The sequence below is a fragment of the Diadema antillarum genome, unplaced genomic scaffold, assembly GCF_040938485.1.
Source record: "Diadema antillarum isolate AM-2024a unplaced genomic scaffold, OU_Dant_1.0 scf00000013, whole genome shotgun sequence".
In the NCBI taxonomy this organism is placed as follows: domain Eukaryota; kingdom Metazoa; phylum Echinodermata; class Echinoidea; order Diadematoida; family Diadematidae; genus Diadema; species Diadema antillarum.
In genome coordinates, this window is record NW_027270902.1 from 98676 (window position 1) to 117398 (window position 18723).

Sequence of the window (18723 nt, forward strand, 5' to 3'; positions counted from 1 at the left end):
TACTGGGCCATATTTGGGTGATGAGAACTGCAAAACCCTCTGGGAGAACATTGCTAATGCGTGATATTCCTAGTTAAACAAGACCACATGACACTTGCAATTAGCCTTTTGTTACTCATCTGTTACCAGATTATATTGTGAGATGCAAGAACAGACAAGTGTCTGTGAGGACTGTCATAGATTTAGTAGTGAGGTATTAGATCTATAAGTATCCTTTATTTCTCTTGGTCTCCCAATATGACTGTGACTTCCTCCCTCTGTGTATCTCTTGTTTCGAGTATCATTTATCTTTTCCCTGAAATGCATGTGATACCTGACAATAGTTTTACTCTGTTTTCAATACTGATCGCCCTGTGACATTTCATAAAGAAGTATTATCGATATGTATATGTTGGGATTTCATCTACTCTTCTCAGAAAACCGTTTCAAGATGGCAATCCTGGAACGGCTGGAGCAAATAGAGCAGAGGCTTGGTATGAAGGGATCTTCTGGAAGTCAGGTAAGGTGCTCCTCACCTGCTCAATTTTTGTGTGTGTGTCTTCTTGACAACTCATATCATTTCATTACTGTTAACCCGTTGAGGACGAGTCCCGAGTATACTCGGGCAGGTGTCTATGGGAAATGCGTGTTGTAGCAAAATCAGTCCGTCCTCAATGGGTTAAGAGTATTTGATTTTAACAATGATGTCCTGTGCAAATTATTTCTTCTCTCTGTGAATTTGTGAGTGAGGTTGTGTGTGAGTCTCAAACTTAATGGACTTTATTTGATCAACACATCATGATACTCAATCCAGAGTCATAATTGTGCAAGTCTTGTCAAGACATGCTCTGATGGGAAACCTTTCCACAATGGAGATTTCTCCAGTCTGTGGTGCAAATAACAGCTATTTCAAACTTTTTACCAAGCAAATTTTGTGTGGAACCAGTAAAGAATAAAACCACTTGCTGAATTGGCAAGATGACTCACATGCAACTTGGTGTTCCTGCTTGCTCCATGGGTATTTTCATCCATCCCTCTTCACTTGGAACAGGTCACCGGCGGGAACCAGGCTGCTGGTTCCTTTGAGGACAGAGTGGTCAGCATCTGCCAGGACCTGATGCGGAGGCGGGACCCGGCCACGTCCCCCCAGATCCAGGCCCTGCACACGCCCCAGCGGGGCATGACTCTCCTCCACCTGGCTGCTGCCCTGGGGTACAGCCGCCTCATCTCCGCCCTCATTGTCTGGAGGTAAGCTGATCAGCTGCGGTCGCTTAACCCCCTTTGTAAAATGATGAAGCAGATGACAATCAAATGATTAGTTGAGAGCATACAAAATCAAAGATAAGTCAGGTATCAGCCAATCAGAGCTGAGTATTCACAGACTTATGCTTGATTTTGTGACTTATGTTTGATCTCAAATATCATGTAACAGGGTACTGGGGGTGTTTCATGAAGCTTTTCTTAAAGTTACGAACAACTTACGAGTGACTGGTGATCAGTTCTTGTGCTGAATTATTGAAGTTCTGACAAGTATAGCACATCACAACTGATCCACCAGTTGCTCGTAAGTTGTATGTTACTTTAAGAACAGCTTCATGAAACACCCCCAGGACCCTGTTACATGATATTTGAGATCAAACATAAGTCACAAAATCAAGCATAAGTCTGTTAATACTCAACTCTGATTGGCTGATACCTGACTTATGTTTGATTTTGTGCCTTATTGTTGATTGCATCTTCTTCTGTAACAGGGTCCAGGTATGTCTTTTGCCTAACACATAATTTTGCTTATGACCTCTCATAAGTGAATTATTGTGACCAGTCAGTAGCAGTTTCACATCGCAGTGATGACCAGGCAATATCTTAATGGTTTATTTACTCACAATAATGGCTGCCTTAGAATTTGAAATTCTATTAGAGTTAGACCCCTTTTGTTATCTTGCCTGATCTAAGATTTACATTGTAATCTTATAGTTAGATAAAAATTCCTGTTGGTGCGTACAGTTTCAACAATAGTTTTTCACATGAAACCATCATTTCCAAGGTTATATAACTTTGCTGCAGCTCGATTCAAAATATTGTGAATAGTTTTTTTTTTTTTTTTTTTTTTTTTTTTGGCTATTTAGCCTATTGCTTACAAGCTTCAGTAGTTACTGCAGGAACATTTGTTTCTTTGTTTATGTTTTTCTTGTATTTGAAAAAAAGAAAGAATATTGTACACTTATCCACTTTGGGCTTACATCAGATTGTGTAGGGCTGACCTTGCATCGTAGACTTAGGTTGACCTTTGACCTTGTGTTGTTCTATATTCCTGATCTGTATTCAGGAGAGATCACAACAGTATTGTGGCAGAGCTGGAGTTGGATCCGATGAACAAGGACCATGCTTCCTGCACACCTCTGGTGAGTCCCATGCAGTCAAAACTATGTTGGGACGAGTGACACAGCTGATTACATTTAACCCTTTGTGTGCTTTGAATGCAGATTGAAGCAGAAAATGCCATAGCATTGTACATACTGTCCAAAGTCCCTGACACGACACAGAAAGAGTTAAGAAGCATGTAAAAATTTAATTGTTTTCATAAGTTGTGCATACTAACTTCAAATGCTTCCCCTTCCTTAATACTGCTGTGAAATGTAAAAACAATCATTTGATATCATTGTTGAAGCGAACTAAAATTTGCACTATTACAAAAAAAAAGAAGCTCTTCCCCTGTCAAACAAGATAATCATGCACAATATCCTGCTTTGCTCATTCATTGCAAAGAGTAGGATGTCACTCGGTAAATTGGTCGGCCTTAAATACACAGAAGAAATGGGTGGGGAATGCTGACCCCTCATGGTCTGCCTCAGGTGACTAGCAGAAGTCAACAAATGGTATCACCCAGATATGTGATACCACCCAAGATAAAAGATTATTGTGAAGAGAAGATTAATTATACGTGATATTACCTTTCAAAATCTGTGATATCTAATTGGTGTACAGCTACATAGAAAGAAGATAGGGCAAGTCATTGGGAAGTAGGATCATGCCTGGATAGTGAGTTTATTTGAAATTTTGACTCTGTGATATTATATACAGTCTGAATTTGTGGAAAAGAAACTGATTTTAAAGCTATATGATTGTCTCTCTCACCAGATGTGGGCCTGTGCATTGGGGCACTTGGAGTCTGCCTTGCTCCTCTATCGCTGGCGACCACACTGCCTCAAGATCAGCGACTCCATTGGACGCCTGCCCCTGGATGTGGCCAAGTCTCGTGGACACGCATCACTAGCCGAGGGTCTCACCCAGGCCAGTCAGGAGGGCCAGAGGGCCTGGGGACCGCCGGGCACCTCACCTCCCAGTGACCCCATCCAGATCCCGCGAGCCAGAAACCACCACAACGTCCCCGCCTTCATGGTGTCATCACCGACTACCAACACCCCAAGCTCATCCCTGTCCGACGACTCCGCCCCTCTCTTTGAGGCTCAGTCGCCTTCCTCTGGCTGCCTGTCCAACCTCTCCGTTAGTCCCAGCTCCCAGGGTCTGGTGACACCAAACTCGGCCGTCTCACCGCAGCTGTCGCCCCGGCTCACGGACACGCTTGCCGGACATGGCAGCACGCTCAACGTCCAGCAGGGGTTCCTTCGGAGGGACAGCAGCGGGAGCGGCAAGTCTCAGAGTCCCCACCACCTCCTGGGCGCATCCAGCCCCCAAGCACCGGGCTCCAGCTCCATGCCCATTCCCCCTCCCATCTCCCAGGCCACGCTCAACGCCTTCCTGAGTGGCTCGCAGTTGCTAGGAGACCTGGATGCGGTGGAGCTGATGGGTCTCCAGACCAAGGGGGACCGGGAGCAGGCGGACCAGAGGGAGATGTGGGAGAGCTTCGTCAAGGAGCTCCAGACCGCCGCCCAGCAACAGGAGATGAGAGGTGCAGGGGAGGATGATGGGATGCAGAGGCGCTGTGACTCCCCGATGCAGACAGACGACTACATCCCTCTCCTTCATCCCAGAGCATCAAGTGGCAACAAGGTAGCATCCAATGGAGGCCATTTCAAAAGGATACTTTGAAAGCCTGGTTTAATCATAGGATATTTATTGAAATGACTCAACTACATGATCAAGAAATGTAGTATGATTGTCCTTTCTTTCCAGCTATAACAGATATATTCATGGAAAGGACAAAAGAGCATCTTGAGAAAATGTGCCCAAAGTTGTCAGAACATACCACATCTTGGTTTGGTGTCATGAAATTGATATTTTCTGATTTTCTTGTAGCAGAAGCATATCTCAGTTGCCTCTTGATATAAACTGTCTTCTTTTTTATTTTGATTCATAACCTGAATTGATTACTTGTTTGTATGTACATGATATCAAATTGTTTCAAACAACAAGTTAGAAAACCTGACTCCAGCTAAGCCTGTCTTATTTTTGGAGCAATTCTTTTAGGACTCTGCTATGCAAATGACTGCTACTACTGTGTGATTCATGTTTCTTCTTTGTCAACTGTGATCTCACAACAGGAGCAATTACGCTCAATTGAAAAGAAATAGTTACGACATAATTGTCACCCTTTAATTCTCAACATGTGCAGTCTTCCTTGTTCTGTAATACAAGTGTCAATCTGTCCCCCATCTTAACTTTTTTTTCACAGGAGCAGTACCTCTCCCTGGCCGAACAGATCCTGGATGCCCTGCCGGACCACATCAAGCTGGAGTCCTCCCGGGGTAGCCTGCAGGGCTCCTCCATGGAGGCGGAGGGGGTCCTCTCGCAGGCCGACCAGGAGTCGATGCAGGACACCCTGAGCTCCATGGCTAGCTCCTTCTCCAGTCCCGGGGTGGTGGAGGACACCCTCTATAGGTGAGTGTTGGGGTAGCTAGGGGGCTGGTGTGATAACTCTTAAAGGGTCTCTGCAATCCAAATGTATGTTAATCTCTATTGATGTCTTTTGGTCTGTACATTACCGAATCACTAAATACCTCGTGAAAATATGCATCATATATTTTTCAAAATTTTTTCTTGATTTTTTTCTGTACCCTCTTCACCACCAACTCAAAAAAAAGAGAGAGAAAAATCCTCCAGATCATTTTTATGCCTCCGCAACGAAGTGGCCGGAGGCATTATGTTTTCGGGTCGTCCGTCCGTCCGTCCGTCCGTCCGTCCGTACGTCCGTACGTCCGTACGTCCGTCCGTACGTCCGTCCGTCCCGTTTTGTTTTTGTCGATATCTCAAGAACCTTCAAACTTGGTATGAGGGTATATCCTTGGGGGATAATACTTTGTGTGGATTTTAGGGTCACAGGGTCAAAGGTCAAAGGTCACAGGTTATTTTGTGAAAAAAAATTGAAATTTCATGTTTTTCTCCATATCTCGCAAATGGTTTAAGGCATCTTCATGGAACTTAGTATATATGCTTGTACTGATGGGCAGTGATTATCTTGGGAAGTTGGGGTCGTGGGTCAAAGGTCAGGGGGTCAAAGGTCAAGGTCAACTCCTCAAAATATCACTACTTTCCTTAGAATGCAATATGCCTGAAGGTTTTTTTTTTTAAAACTTGATGTATGGCATGTATTACCCAATATATATTTTTGGGGAAGTTTCTTGCCAAAAGGTCAAAGGTCAAAAGGTCAAAGGTCAAGTGAAAGTGCTAAATTGCACTTTTTCCTCCATATCTCGAAAGTAACTCCAGGTATCATCATGAAACTTACATATTTATGCATGTTCAACCTAACAGTGATTCTCTTTGGAACTGTGAGGTCAAAGGTCAAAGGCCAGGTTTAGATAATGCTATTTTCCCATTTGATACTGAAATTATACTTTTCCTCAATACCTTGAAAATTACTCAATGCATAAACTTATAAAAGGGTCAAAAGTCAAGTAAAAATCATCAGTTCCCCAAATACCTGCACTCTGACATTTTAATCATTCATCCAATTGAACCTAGTTCTAGGAAAGTGAACATTCAGCACATTTGTGTCAAACCTGTCCTTTTAATATTTTGCCAATTGTGTGAAACTGTCATCACACATTGTCAAGACATTGTACTATAGACCTATTAGGAGAACCATGCATTATGGCGGAGGCATATCAGTAGCCGTAGCGATATGTCTAGTTATTCATATTCCAGGTGTGACATCATCCTCCTGTAAAACTTGGCCTGAATGATAGACACAGTGATGTGCCTTTTCATTCATTGCTACATCAAACTTTGTCAGAAACATTTGCATAAAAAAGAACAGGTAAAGCTGTTGTAAGTGCAGGTAGTAATAACAATGAATGACATTGTTTGAATGAAATATGTCTAGGAAATGGCAGAATAAAGATTTAATGTCTTATCCTGGAATCCCAGTGAAAACAATGCTGATGATAGTGGTAGTATCACCACCGTAAGATCTTGCCTCCAGCTAGATCCTGGGTTTTATTCTTGCTTTTATGATGTTTTCACCTTTCAGGCCGGGCCTGGACAACTCCCCAGCCAGTTCGTACAGCGGGGCGGAGTCCTCCTGCCACACCAGTAGCCCCAGCAACATCAGCTTTGATGAGGAGAATCCTCCGGCAGACTGGAGTGAGTTCCTCCAGGGACCAGGCCACGCCCTCCAGTGGGCCTTCTCCATCCTCACGCTGTCAGGTGGGTCTTCCAGAGGAGATGGTCAGACTCATATTTGGCATCTCTCCTTCTGTCTTCATTGAGTTTTCCCAAACCCAAGCACCCAAATCTGTGCATCCGTGATTAAATTTCATTAACCCACAAGCATTGTTTCTTTATGAATGTCTTTGACATCTCGTATGGGAGTGCACAAAACTGTATTATCAATATGAAGATATTGATGATGATGATGATGATGATGATGATGATGATGATGATGATGGTAGTGATGGTGATGATGATGATGATGATGATGGTGATGATAATGATGATGGTGTTGATGATAATGGTGATGATGATGATAGTCATGATAACAACACAGCTTGCAGGAGCTGGTTCAAAGGAGCTACAAAAACAAGAACCTTGGACAGCTCATTGACTACAACCTTCTTTCAATGAGTAGTGTGTATGATTTAGCGAACTTATATTTTATGCTGTCTCACAAAATTTGGCTGCAAGTTTTATGATGCAAATAGTTTTGCAAGAAGCAGTCTTATTGAGCCGTGTGCAATCTCTTTATACAATAAATGTAGATGAAAGGGAATTGATGATGATTCAGACGTGTCTGTCTGATTATTATGCCCTGTCCACTTTGCTCTTCATTGTACATATGAATATCATATATGAATTACCATGATTACAGGTAATCAGAAATGTTCGGTGTATATTAGAACTTACTATGCTTGTCAATTAGTCAGTGCATTGTAATATCTGTGTGAAAGCTTTGAAACATGTTTCGTGTCCCCCAGCTTGGAGTGAAGTATCAATTTTTCATACTTCTTTTCTTTTTGCTGTTAGATGAAGAACAGAGGCAGTTGTACCAGGCTGCCTTGGTGATACAGAATGCATTCCGGCAGTACAAAGTGAGTCAACACAACTTTAAGTATCATATGAATCTTTTTTTTTTTCTAATAAAAGACTGTTACTTTTGGTCTAAACATGGTCTTAACTTTTAATGCATGCAATGATGATTAATGCATTTGGTCAAGGTAGACTATCATAAATATAGTGCAAATTGTTTGATACTTGATAGATATTACCTTTCTTTCACTTTAGGGTTGCCTGTCCACAGGCAGAATTACACATCAGCAGAAAAATTGTGGACAAAAGCGTGTGAAGCAAAGAAATATTTTCCACACAGCATAAGCACACACCATTTATGCCATGATGAATACTTTTAATTGTCAGATTTTCAATATTTGATTTAGAAGTTGCTATGAGAGTCTAAAATTTGGCAATATGTACATGGTATTATAGATTTTTTTGAGATGATTCTAAATAGAGTATTGAACTCGCCTTTGTCCTTTCGTTGGTTCATCCCACATTATGAAAGAATATTGAAACTACCTTTTGTTACCACTCTGACATTCTCGCCTCAAACAGGGAAGGCAGCAGCAAAAGCAACAGGAACTGGAGGCAGCCGTCATCATACAGAGCTACTACAGGCGATACAAACAGGTATTTCATCTTCATCTTCTTCTACTCCGTATCGTCCCTCCTTTCTTGGTCTTCTTCTCCTCCTTTTTCTCCTCATCCCTATCCTCTTCATCGTCCCTTTCCTCTTCTCTGCCTCCTCACCTTCCCTTTCCTCTTCCATATTCTTCTGCCTGCCTTTCCACCACCTCCAGGGGGGTCACTTTCATCAGCAACATCATCCTCATCTTCTTCTACTACTCCTCCATCCCCTCATCTTCTTTCTCTCATCTTCATTATCATCTTCTTCTTCTTCTTCTTCTTCTGTATCTTCATCCTCTTCTTCTTCTTCTCTGTCTTCTTCAACTTCTTTGTCTCCTCCTCCTCCTCTTTCTTCTTCTGCTGTTTCTTTTTTATTTCTTCATCTTCTTCTAATCTTCTGCTTCTCTGCCTCCTTCCCTTCCCTGTTCCACTCGTTCTGTCTCCTATTTTTTCTTTACCTCCATCATTATTCTTGATTCACCACCAATGTATTTCCACACAGACCTCTAATAAATTCTGTCTTCACCCCACACACTTTGTTTTCTGCCCTTGTCTTGCATCCAGTACATCTGCTACAAGTCCATGTCGGAGGCGGCTCGAGTCATTCAGAACAAGTTCCGCTCCTTCCAGAGTTACCGGCAGTTCCAGCGCAGCCGGCGGGCCGCCATCATCATCCAGAACAGCTACCGGACCTACCGGGCCCAGGAGCAGTTCAGAAAGAGCCGGGATGCCGCCATCCTCATACAGCAGAGGTTCAGGTGAGAGTGACCATGAGGTCATTTTTATAAGGTCTTAACCCATTGAGGACGGGTTTGATTTTGCTACAACACGCTTTTCCCATGAACGCTTGCCCGATTATACTCGGGACTCATCCTCAACGGAAGCAGGTTTAATAGCTGGTACAGAGATGGGTGGTAGAAGAATGGAGGAGTGGTTAGGATAGAACTAAGGTGGGACACTTGTTTCTTTTTTTAATGAAATGTTAGATTTTACTTACCCTGTGTTCAGAAGAGCTTTCTAAGGTTATTTTATGGTGGTCTGAGCACATAGGCCAGAACAGAAAAAGATGGTGGAAGGATGTAGTAGTGGGCAGAATCGGTGGTAAGAATTTAGGGTGAGGCATTCTTGTGCAACATCCAAGTACAAACCTTATATTCAGAGCGGTGTCAGTGGCCATCTGAGCATGTTGACTGGAGCAATGATAAATAGGGGAATGGTGAGATACGAGTTAGGTTGGGTGATGAGATTTCAGGGTGGAGCACTCTTTAGCAACACAGGTTTTACCGTAGGTGTTCAGCTGAGATAACTTATACCATGGTGAGTGGGCTCTACGACTTCAGATTTATACTTTATTTATCACCCGCTTCAGATTGAGTCTAACTGGTAGCAGTGGATGTTTGGAAGGAATTGAGAATGGGAATGAAAACAGAAGGCTTATCTTGGTGTAGCATATTGAGCTGTTTAGATTTAACCATGTTGATTTTCTCTGTACTTCCAGGGATAAGCGCAAGGCCAGGATGAAGCGAGAGCAGGAGGCAGCGAGGAAGATTCAAAGATTCCTGAGGCGCTACCATAACAGGTGAGCAAGGAAAATAATGTGATCTCAAAGAGCTAATGCAGTGAAGACACTAATACAGTCCACCTCTGGTTAGTCCACATCTAACCTAGATATATTTCTGTATTCAAACCAGTATGATAACATTGAATCAGCATAACTGATTGACCAACCTTATATGTGTTAATTAACTCAGACCTAATATTCACTGCACTTTGTGGGCACCCACAGATTATCAACTAATCAACCCCTGTGTTCTCTAGGAGACTGTGCACTTTGCTTTACTCCCACAGTGGTGCTAACAAACATCTGCATGCTAAACTTAACCACTCGTACTAAAAAATGAATGCATCCTCAAGTACCTTGTTGCTAATCATTTTTTAACACAGTCATTGCAGACATTTAGAACAAACATCAATGCTTTTGAGTGGCATTGTGTGGCAGTGTCAGGTTGTTTATCCAACCAATGCTGGAGGAATGGCATTAGATACCGGGGGGATGCTTGTCGAGATTAATGACAAAACTTATGAAATTCATAAGTATGATAGAATGCCTTTTACATAAATGAAAATAATGGATCCTCCTCATTTTTTACCAAATTTTCCCCCTGACTACTGATGATCATTTAAAAAGAAAAGCGACAATAGAAAACGGCTTTGTATTTTGATAGCACATAGAAAAAGAAAAAAACAAGCTAAATTGAAGACTTTTTATTTTCACACTTCATGTTACTCGTCTCTCTCTTTTTTTTTTATGATTATGTTGAATTGAGATTTTCCAACTCATATATTGTCAGTCTCTATATAAATATCCTCCATTTGACTAACAATCATGTTTGCATTTCACCTTGGTTGCTAATCAAAGAGTTTTCTGGGATGTTTGCTAAATTTTCTGACCCGTGGTGAGTGTAATATTTACCTAACATTTTTACTATGTCTTAATGTCTGTTATAACCATTGTGAAGCTGTTATAAGTTTGTGTAGCTGAATGTATTCTGATTGTATCAAAGACAGATACCCTGTGTAGACCACACAAGCATAAACACAACACTCATAGATTTTATTTGAATGAATGTACCACATGAAAAAGGCAGGCAGAAATTCTGAGGACTTTGTGCAGTTCTTTTGTGCCCTCGCAGTATTGATATTGTGTGTGTCTCAAATGTTCCACTTGTCTATATCAAGTAATCTCCTGCCTTGGTGGCAGAACAACAGTACTATCTTTACATGAGACTTTGATTAAAGGAATACTTGATATATTGTTCTGCACTGTATGCCACTGCCCATGCCCTTTCCCACACCCCTTCCCTGCCCTTTCCCCCTACCACCATTCTGCCCCTCCCCCTGGCCCCTTCCACACCCTCCCTTGCCCCCACTTGCTCACATGCTTACTTATCTGGGCAGGATAGAGTTACCGCTGTGATATATCCAAAGTTGCATGTTGCATAGGAACCTTTGTATGAAGTTTGTGATTAGTTTGAAAACCAACCCAAGAAGAATTGAGGTTGATGACATCTGCTAGTTGTAGCCATGAAGATAAAATGGGTTCAATTATTTTTCGCTCTGTCAGTATTTGCATAGCTTTCCAAATAGAAAAAAAAAAAAATTGTTCGCTTCTATATTGACAGATACTAGATACAGCTGCAGTCTTGGACTTAGCTTGTTATAATATACCTCCGTATCAGATATGTGGAAATTTTGTGCTGCTATTTATGACATCTTTATTTTTGTTGTGCATGTTTGTGGATAGCATATAAAAGAAAATTTGTATTTCCTGGAATGACTTTGTCTTGCATGTGTGGCCTTACATCTATTGCCAAGATGAAAAAAGAATAAACATCTTTCTGGTCACTTTTATTTCAGCAAACTTGTAGGGTGAAAGTTAACTATGTGTTTATGGAAGAACATATAATTTCACTCAAGGGTAGCAATGCCTCCACGTCTAGCTTACATATCAAGTTTGTAATGTTAATTGTCCTCGGGTATGCTCTTTTCTTTTTGATGTGTTTTGTGCTTTGATGGATTTTTTATTTCTTTCCAGTCAAGTTCAGATCCTAACCCTGTATTTGTGTCTTTCCATTCCATGTATGTGTATGATAACACTGCCTCGTATCTTTCATAAAATAGTAATGTCTACATATCAGCAGTGTGTCGGTTGCATGAAACACCATGTAAGCAGGTTTAACCAGCTTATTTTGAGCTGCTTGCAGTTGGTATGGGAAGATGAATGATTTACATTTTGTAGTCTGTACAGTCTGACAGGACATGTTGACAAAAAGGAACATGCTATGACTGTTCGAAGAAAGAGTGGCTGCAGTTACAACAATGACATTGTCTGTAAGATAGCTTGGCCATTTTAAAGCTCTTTGATGAAATGGAGAAGAATATCTAATGTTCTGAAGAGTTGTACAATACACATCCCACTTTTGTAAGACCTACTGATCTACCCTTCTGCAGCCTCCCATACAGGATTATCAAAGTTGACAGATGAATAATAGTGTCAATGATATATCATGGATGATAATGATAATATAAAAAAAAATATAACAATTTCAAAGATGGCCCATGGAATTTCAGAGAATTCTAAAGAAACTCTCTGCCTAGGTATTGGTAGCAAATAAACCATCTCATGATTGCCATTTGGTCTGATAGAGAAATCATAGATATCACAAAATTATTGGCAATTAAACCAATTCAATTGAACCTTTCAGTTGCGGAGGTCAATTTGGATCATGAAAATCGCCTAAATTTGTCTTATGATGGTCCTTTGCTACTGCTCTGTGTTTGTCTTAGGGCAGATCTTGTTCGTCTCTGTCCATCTTTCTTGCCATCCATTCTCACAAATTATTTTCTACCCTTTTCTCATTTCCCCCGCACCTGTCTCTCCTTCTGCAATCAGGGTGAGGACCTTGAAGCAGAGCCAAGACATGTGGGCCCAGCAGACCCCCTGAGGGAGACATCGCCATGGGCAACGGAGCGCATCACTGCTTGGCGGAGGAGAGAGAGATAGGATGGTGTCGTCAGAGTTTTGGGGAGAGGAGAGAAGAGATCTGCATGGCAGAGGTCAATGCCAGGTTTAGGCAAGGCTTACACTTTGAACAGGAGGGTCATCTTTGGTGTGAGGGAGTACATGATGGTGTTACCATGGTGATTGGAGGACATAGAGAAATGCTGAGGAGGAGGAGGAGGAGACTTGCAAATGGGGAGGACATTTCATCAAGTGTTTTGTCAGTGTTTTTTTTTTTACTGACAAAATTTGCTCTCAGCCAATCAATCAGATGCAAGGATTTCAGTAGCTTAAAACAGTTGTCAGTTACTGACAAGATTCATAAAATGCTGCTCTGTTATGTCAAGGATTTGATTGACTGACACCTGAAATTCTTCACACCATCCAATGCACAATTGGTGTTCTGTTTTTGACTCCAGAAAATGTCCCCGATCTATGCAGCATGGTTTGTAGAGGAGAGAAGCCTTTTCACATTTTAGTGTACATGTGCAGGACACATAGTTTATTGTTACTTAAATGCTCACAAGGATTATCTGTAGGGTTCAAGTTTTTGCTCTCTATTCTGTAAAGGGTTGTTTAATGTAAACCTAATAATCCAGGCTTAATCCAGGAATTATGGTTACTTTACGGGAAGACAGAAAAATGCTGAATCTAGTTGTTTGTGGCTGATGATGTTCAGCTCTTTACAGTGGAATTTGCTGGTAACAACCAATCTTAGTAGAACGATGGTTTGAGTATTATTGAAACATACTGAGAGACTGCCAGATTTTCAGTCACACTTTACCAGGAAAATGTATGTGAGTTGTGACTTATTGTCAGCCGGAGCAAATTGATGCACATAAAGCGCACATACCATGCAACCATGTCTGTGCACATTTGATGAGATCGCGAAAGATCTCTGACTCTTTAAAATGTACCAGGTAACATTATATGTTTAATATTCAAAGAGCACCACATAGTATCATCAGGTTTTATTTCCTGCCGGGGATGTTCACTACATTGTATCTCTTTCTCTGGGTGTAGAGTTGCACATGGTGTAGAGATTGCGCACTGGTGAAGAGATTGCACACATCGGTGTCGAGTTGCACACTGGTGTAGAGTTTGCACACTGGTGTAGAGATTGCACTCTGGTGAAGGGATTGCACACTGGTGTAGAGATTGGACATTGGTGTCGAGTTCCACACTGGTGTAAAGATGCACAGTGGTGTAGAGATTGCGTGAAGGACATCTTGCCTGAGGCCTTCTTTTGCTGTTGAATTCATGGTCACTGATAGGCTGTTGGGTCGGTTTGCTGTACCACAGGATCTCAGCAAGTTACGGTATCTGGTGTTGGACAAAAAGTCGATCATAAATAAGCGTCTGTCCAGGGAGTCTGAATGGAGTGGCTGTTGACAAGTGGAATGTTGACAGCATTGTACACACACCACATCATGTTACCACTAACACTACTGCCACAACCACCAGTACTGTCACCACCACTGCCAGAGTTGGTTGCTGTATGGCAGGATCTTGGCAGTGCACAGTATCTAGTGGATGGACGGAAATTTGGTCTTAATTTTTATAGTCTCTTGAGTCTGGGTGGAATTGGGGTTGACAAGTGGGATGTTGACAACCCTGTCCTCATTACCACTACCACCACTATCACCACTACTGCTATCATCACTTCCACCACGACCGCCCCCTGCCACCATCGTCACCATCACCACCCCTACCACCATCATCACCATCACCACCACCACCACCACCAACACCATCATCACTACCTCTGCAAGCACCGCTACCACCCCTACATCCACTCCCACCATCAGCACCACTACCATTATCACTACCACTACCTCTGCTTTGCTTCCACCTTTACCACCGCCACCACAACTTTCCCAAACAATGTTAATGCACTGGCGAAGGGTGACATTTTCTGAGCTGCCTTACTCAAATCAGCTGGGCTGATTATTTACTTCCACTTGAGAGTGTTGCATCAACACATAGTCATAGTCACCACAGCCACTGTTTCTAATGGTCCCCTTTAATGTGTGGATCACATGGGATTATAAATGAGCTGGTTACCAAAACGTCCTTCTCCGCTTTTCTTGCGTGTGGCCAGAGTGGTAACTTCAGTCAGTTTGCTGGGCTTGTACATGCTGTTGTGTTTTATCACCAGTAGATGCTAGCTTCTCTTGACTGATGGGCGTGTCCTAACTACCATGTTTGTAGCCAATGGAGACGAGGGGGCGGTGGCTTTTCTCAATTGGTGGGTGTGTCCTCCCTAGTGTTTATGGCCAGTGGTGAAGAGGGGATGGTGTTTGTTTCTACATTGGTGGGGTGTGTCCTGTCTCTAATGTATACAACCATTGGTTAAGGATGGTGTCTGTTGCCAGTGGGTGGGCGTGTCCCACATGTATTTACATCCAATGGTGAGGAGAGGGACAGAACTGTTGCTATGGGTAGGTGTGTCCTACATAAGTATCATGTTTATAACCAGTGGGCAAAGAAAATGAGGGTTGTGATTCTCTTTAAATAAGTCTTGCCTCTTACATTCATGGCCTTTAGCAAAGAGGTGGGGTGAATTTAATTAAGAATGCAGGTGTGTCCTACATTACATTTTTTTATTGTTACCAGTGTTCAACATCTTGGGGAGTGTACAAGGATTAGGGGCGACCAGAGCCCTGTTTCACGAGCATGGGAACTATATCGAGCCGAAAACGGTGAACCCAAAGTTGGGACAGTTGGGAAGTATGCATAGACATTCAAGATGTGTTCTAGATTGTGGCAAAGTGAGCACAAGATATTGTTCTCAAATGGCTTAGTGAAACAGCTTCTAACTTATGAGGATTTATTGATCCCCAAATAGTCCCTGAGATCAGTTGAATTGAAGTTGGGATTGATTTTAGAGGCGAGTGAAACAGGCCCCAGGTGGAATAACCTGTCTACTACTGCACTGAGTGGTGTCGAATGGAAGATTCTTACTTTGCCTTTTGTTGGACACTCACAACCAACAATACCTGCTTCTTGATGGCTTCTTTCTAGGCCCTGAATGCCACTTTGAGACAATTTCTGGAAATCAAAAGTGTTCAGTCGACGTACTCGGCAGCTGATTCCCATGTAGACAATGCAATTATCAACATTTTTTAATGTTGTTTGATTTAGTGTGTAATACATTAGCTTACTCTGTGCTCAGTTTGTAATCACTGTGCTGTGCATATATTTTAAGTATATCATATGACATCATTCTGGTATGTATATATATATATTATTGTGATACCAGGATGATATTATCTTTGCCTTCATAGTTGAGATCGGGAATTGTTGGACGGAATGTTTCGTCTCTCACCGTATATGAGAATTCCTTTCAAATAGCACAACTGAAATAGTAGATAACTTAGTATAGCTTTTTCTGCACCCTATTTTGATGAAGATTGTTGCCCATGTACGTTACCACTGCCAAAGAGATGTGAATAATTTCAACAGTTGTATATTAAGAAAAGAAAAAGATGATTCCTCCCAAAAATTTACTTAAGGAGAAAGAGGAGATGTAATGTAGAGAAAAGAGACGATGTGATGTTTTGTTTATGCTTTCTTTTGTAAGCCATAAGAATGATTATTTGTACCAAGGCGATATTCCTGGGATTAGGTCAGTTTGCGCATGTGACTGCATGTGTATGATACCAGTGCCATACCCTCTATTGATCTCTTCTGCGAAAATATCGTAACTTTGGAGATATCCAACATCGCATCCTTTCATTTTCCATGTGGAGGGTGGGAGGAGATAAGGAAAGGGGATGTTGAGGGATTCGATGTTGCCACGGTTAGTCCATCATGTGACTTGATCATGTGATCAGAGTGATGCGAAGGGGGTGGTACACGAGACATGGAAGTTAACCTTGCTCCTGTGACACGCATGTAGGGCGCCCTCATTCAGCTCCTGTGTGTCAGTAGAAGGGACAGTAGCCACTCATTCATTCAGTGAAACGTTAAGGTCAGTCGTCACATATGTGCTTATGATGCAAACTTGCCCTGCATACATGCCCTCCACTCAGTAGTTATGGTCATTATCACTGTTCCTTTTCATTTCCTTCTGGATTTTTTTTCATTTTTTCCCCTTCTTCCCCATCCTCTCAGTTTTGTCAAGATTACCTTTATACACAAAGCTGCCCATAACCAGTTTGGTCAAGGGTCCTCTTTGGTGAAGGGGTTACAGGTTTGATTGTAAGAGTTTAGCGGTCCCTCTGGTAGAAGACTGTGAGGCCCCTTTGTAGTTTCATTGTTCTCAATCTGTCCTGGAAGAAAAAAAACGAAACAAAAACAGTACTAATTCAGCCATTTTGTATGGACAGGAGAGCAAGCAATGCAGTAGGATATGCCATATGCCTTCTGCTTACACCATCCACATTTTTGTTCCTTGCATGTGGCACGAATGGGGAATATGAAACAAAAATAAATCTGCCAGAATCGTAAAGTACATGTAAAGAATACTACTGACAGTTGAAATATATACCCATTCCAATCCATCAGTAAACTCTGAATTGTCTGAAATGTGCCAGCATGACAAGATGATATTTCAGCTGCAATCCCTTCCCCCCCCCCCCCCCCCAATCTCATCGCATGACAACCCCCGCCTCTTACTCATTCTTCTTTGATGGAATGTAGAGAAAAACAGATGTGGATCTACGAGTCGTCATGAAACTAGCCACTATGCAAATCTGTTTTCACATAGAGACAGATTCTTGTTCTGTTGACACATTGTCATTCATTTCTCTTGTCCAATGAAAACTTGTTTTTTTCTTTGAGGCAACGAACAACGATGATGTAGATTTAAGTAGGAATGTGCGCCTTAAGTGTACATTTGTGAAGTGCCAAGATTTCCGTACAATGTACGAGGAGATAACTCTCCTGCTGATTGGGAGATTTCTTACTGAATATGAATTTGCTGACATGGTCTCATTTCAGACTTTGATTTGCATTCGCCAGTGAAGTGGCATACTTGTACATATATACATACTTATATATCATTGCGACTGTACCTGTACATTCTGTTTGAAAGAAAAAAATACCAACAAAATGAAACTATTTATACGTATGCCTATACTACTTGTGTGCCAGCATTTTGTATTTGATTGATTTCTACCATGAAATAATGCCCTTTCTTTTTCTATGCGCTGTTTCAATTCACTTTTGCTACTGCTGACTAAAAAAAAGGCAAGTTATGTTTTCTGTCAAAGGAATGAAACAGTTGAACAGATGGTTGCCTCTTATATTCCATTGTGTGCTGTGCAGAGAATTAAAAAAGCGAAAAAGAATTCAGACTGTCACTCAGTCTAAAATGTTTGATCGCACCTAGTAATGTGTATTCTGTATTCTTCATAATCATGAACTGGCGTAATTGGTTACTAGTAGATGAAGAATCGAAAGATTTCTTGTAACATGTGAATCGATATCAGATTTATGCAAGTCAAAGCTGTGATAGTTTTCCCCTCCAACAAAAAGTAAACACACAAGTACTCCAATCAATGTATTAAAGTTAATAACACGTGGTTTATAGTTTCACTTTAATATTCATGTTTGAATTTTGAAGGCTCAGAATGTTGCTAGTTGCTTTATCATTTTAGCACTTTTTTTTTGGGGGGGGAGGCAGTCCATTTAATCAGATGTGTTTTCCTGAAATATACAAAATATGCAACTTATTTGTAACAGCAGTTATGTTTTGCACATATTAAGGTCTGCATTGTTCGCAACATATTATTATACGCGTTGATGCACCTCATTATTATTCATAGTATGCGTGCTGAAAACATTAAAAAAATTCTTGTGAATTGTCATAGTTTTTTTTTTTAAGAACTCAATGTAACTTTGTCAAATTCATCACATATGTACTACTGTAGATGTTGGATTATAAATGATGTATTCATGAAATTGATAAAGAGCTAAATGATCAACTAGGACAAAACTTCAGGGAAAGTGATGTGTATACATAACTGTTTTGAATAATCTATATACCTTATATATTTCCTTTAGAATGAATGAGAATTTTCATCTCTCTCGGTATCTGCTATCGATTTGATTGTTCTCTATTCTGGGTCATTCGTGCAAGCACTTTGATAAATGATAGC

General features: G+C 41.3%; 1 protein-coding gene across 1 annotated transcript in view; it reads left to right on the plus strand.

Moving 5' to 3' along the window:
* The window catches only part of LOC139721321 (calmodulin-binding transcription activator 1-like), a gene marked incomplete at its 5' end in the record, with an annotated part of 108045 nt that extends 95232 nt beyond the window's left edge, over window positions 1-12813 (plus strand). Inside the window, 11 exons of the mRNA XM_071632644.1 lie at window positions 417-499; window positions 1031-1227; window positions 2306-2381; window positions 3118-3990; window positions 4613-4818; window positions 6410-6585; window positions 7402-7466; window positions 7987-8061; window positions 8623-8816; window positions 9557-9637; window positions 12512-12813. Coding sequence (XP_071488745.1) covers window positions 417-499; window positions 1031-1227; window positions 2306-2381; window positions 3118-3990; window positions 4613-4818; window positions 6410-6585; window positions 7402-7466; window positions 7987-8061; window positions 8623-8816; window positions 9557-9637; window positions 12512-12563 — 2078 coding nt within the window. The remainder of the gene's footprint in view (window positions 1-416; window positions 500-1030; window positions 1228-2305; window positions 2382-3117; window positions 3991-4612; window positions 4819-6409; window positions 6586-7401; window positions 7467-7986; window positions 8062-8622; window positions 8817-9556; window positions 9638-12511) is intronic.
* Window positions 12814-18723: the final 5910 nt, after the last annotated feature.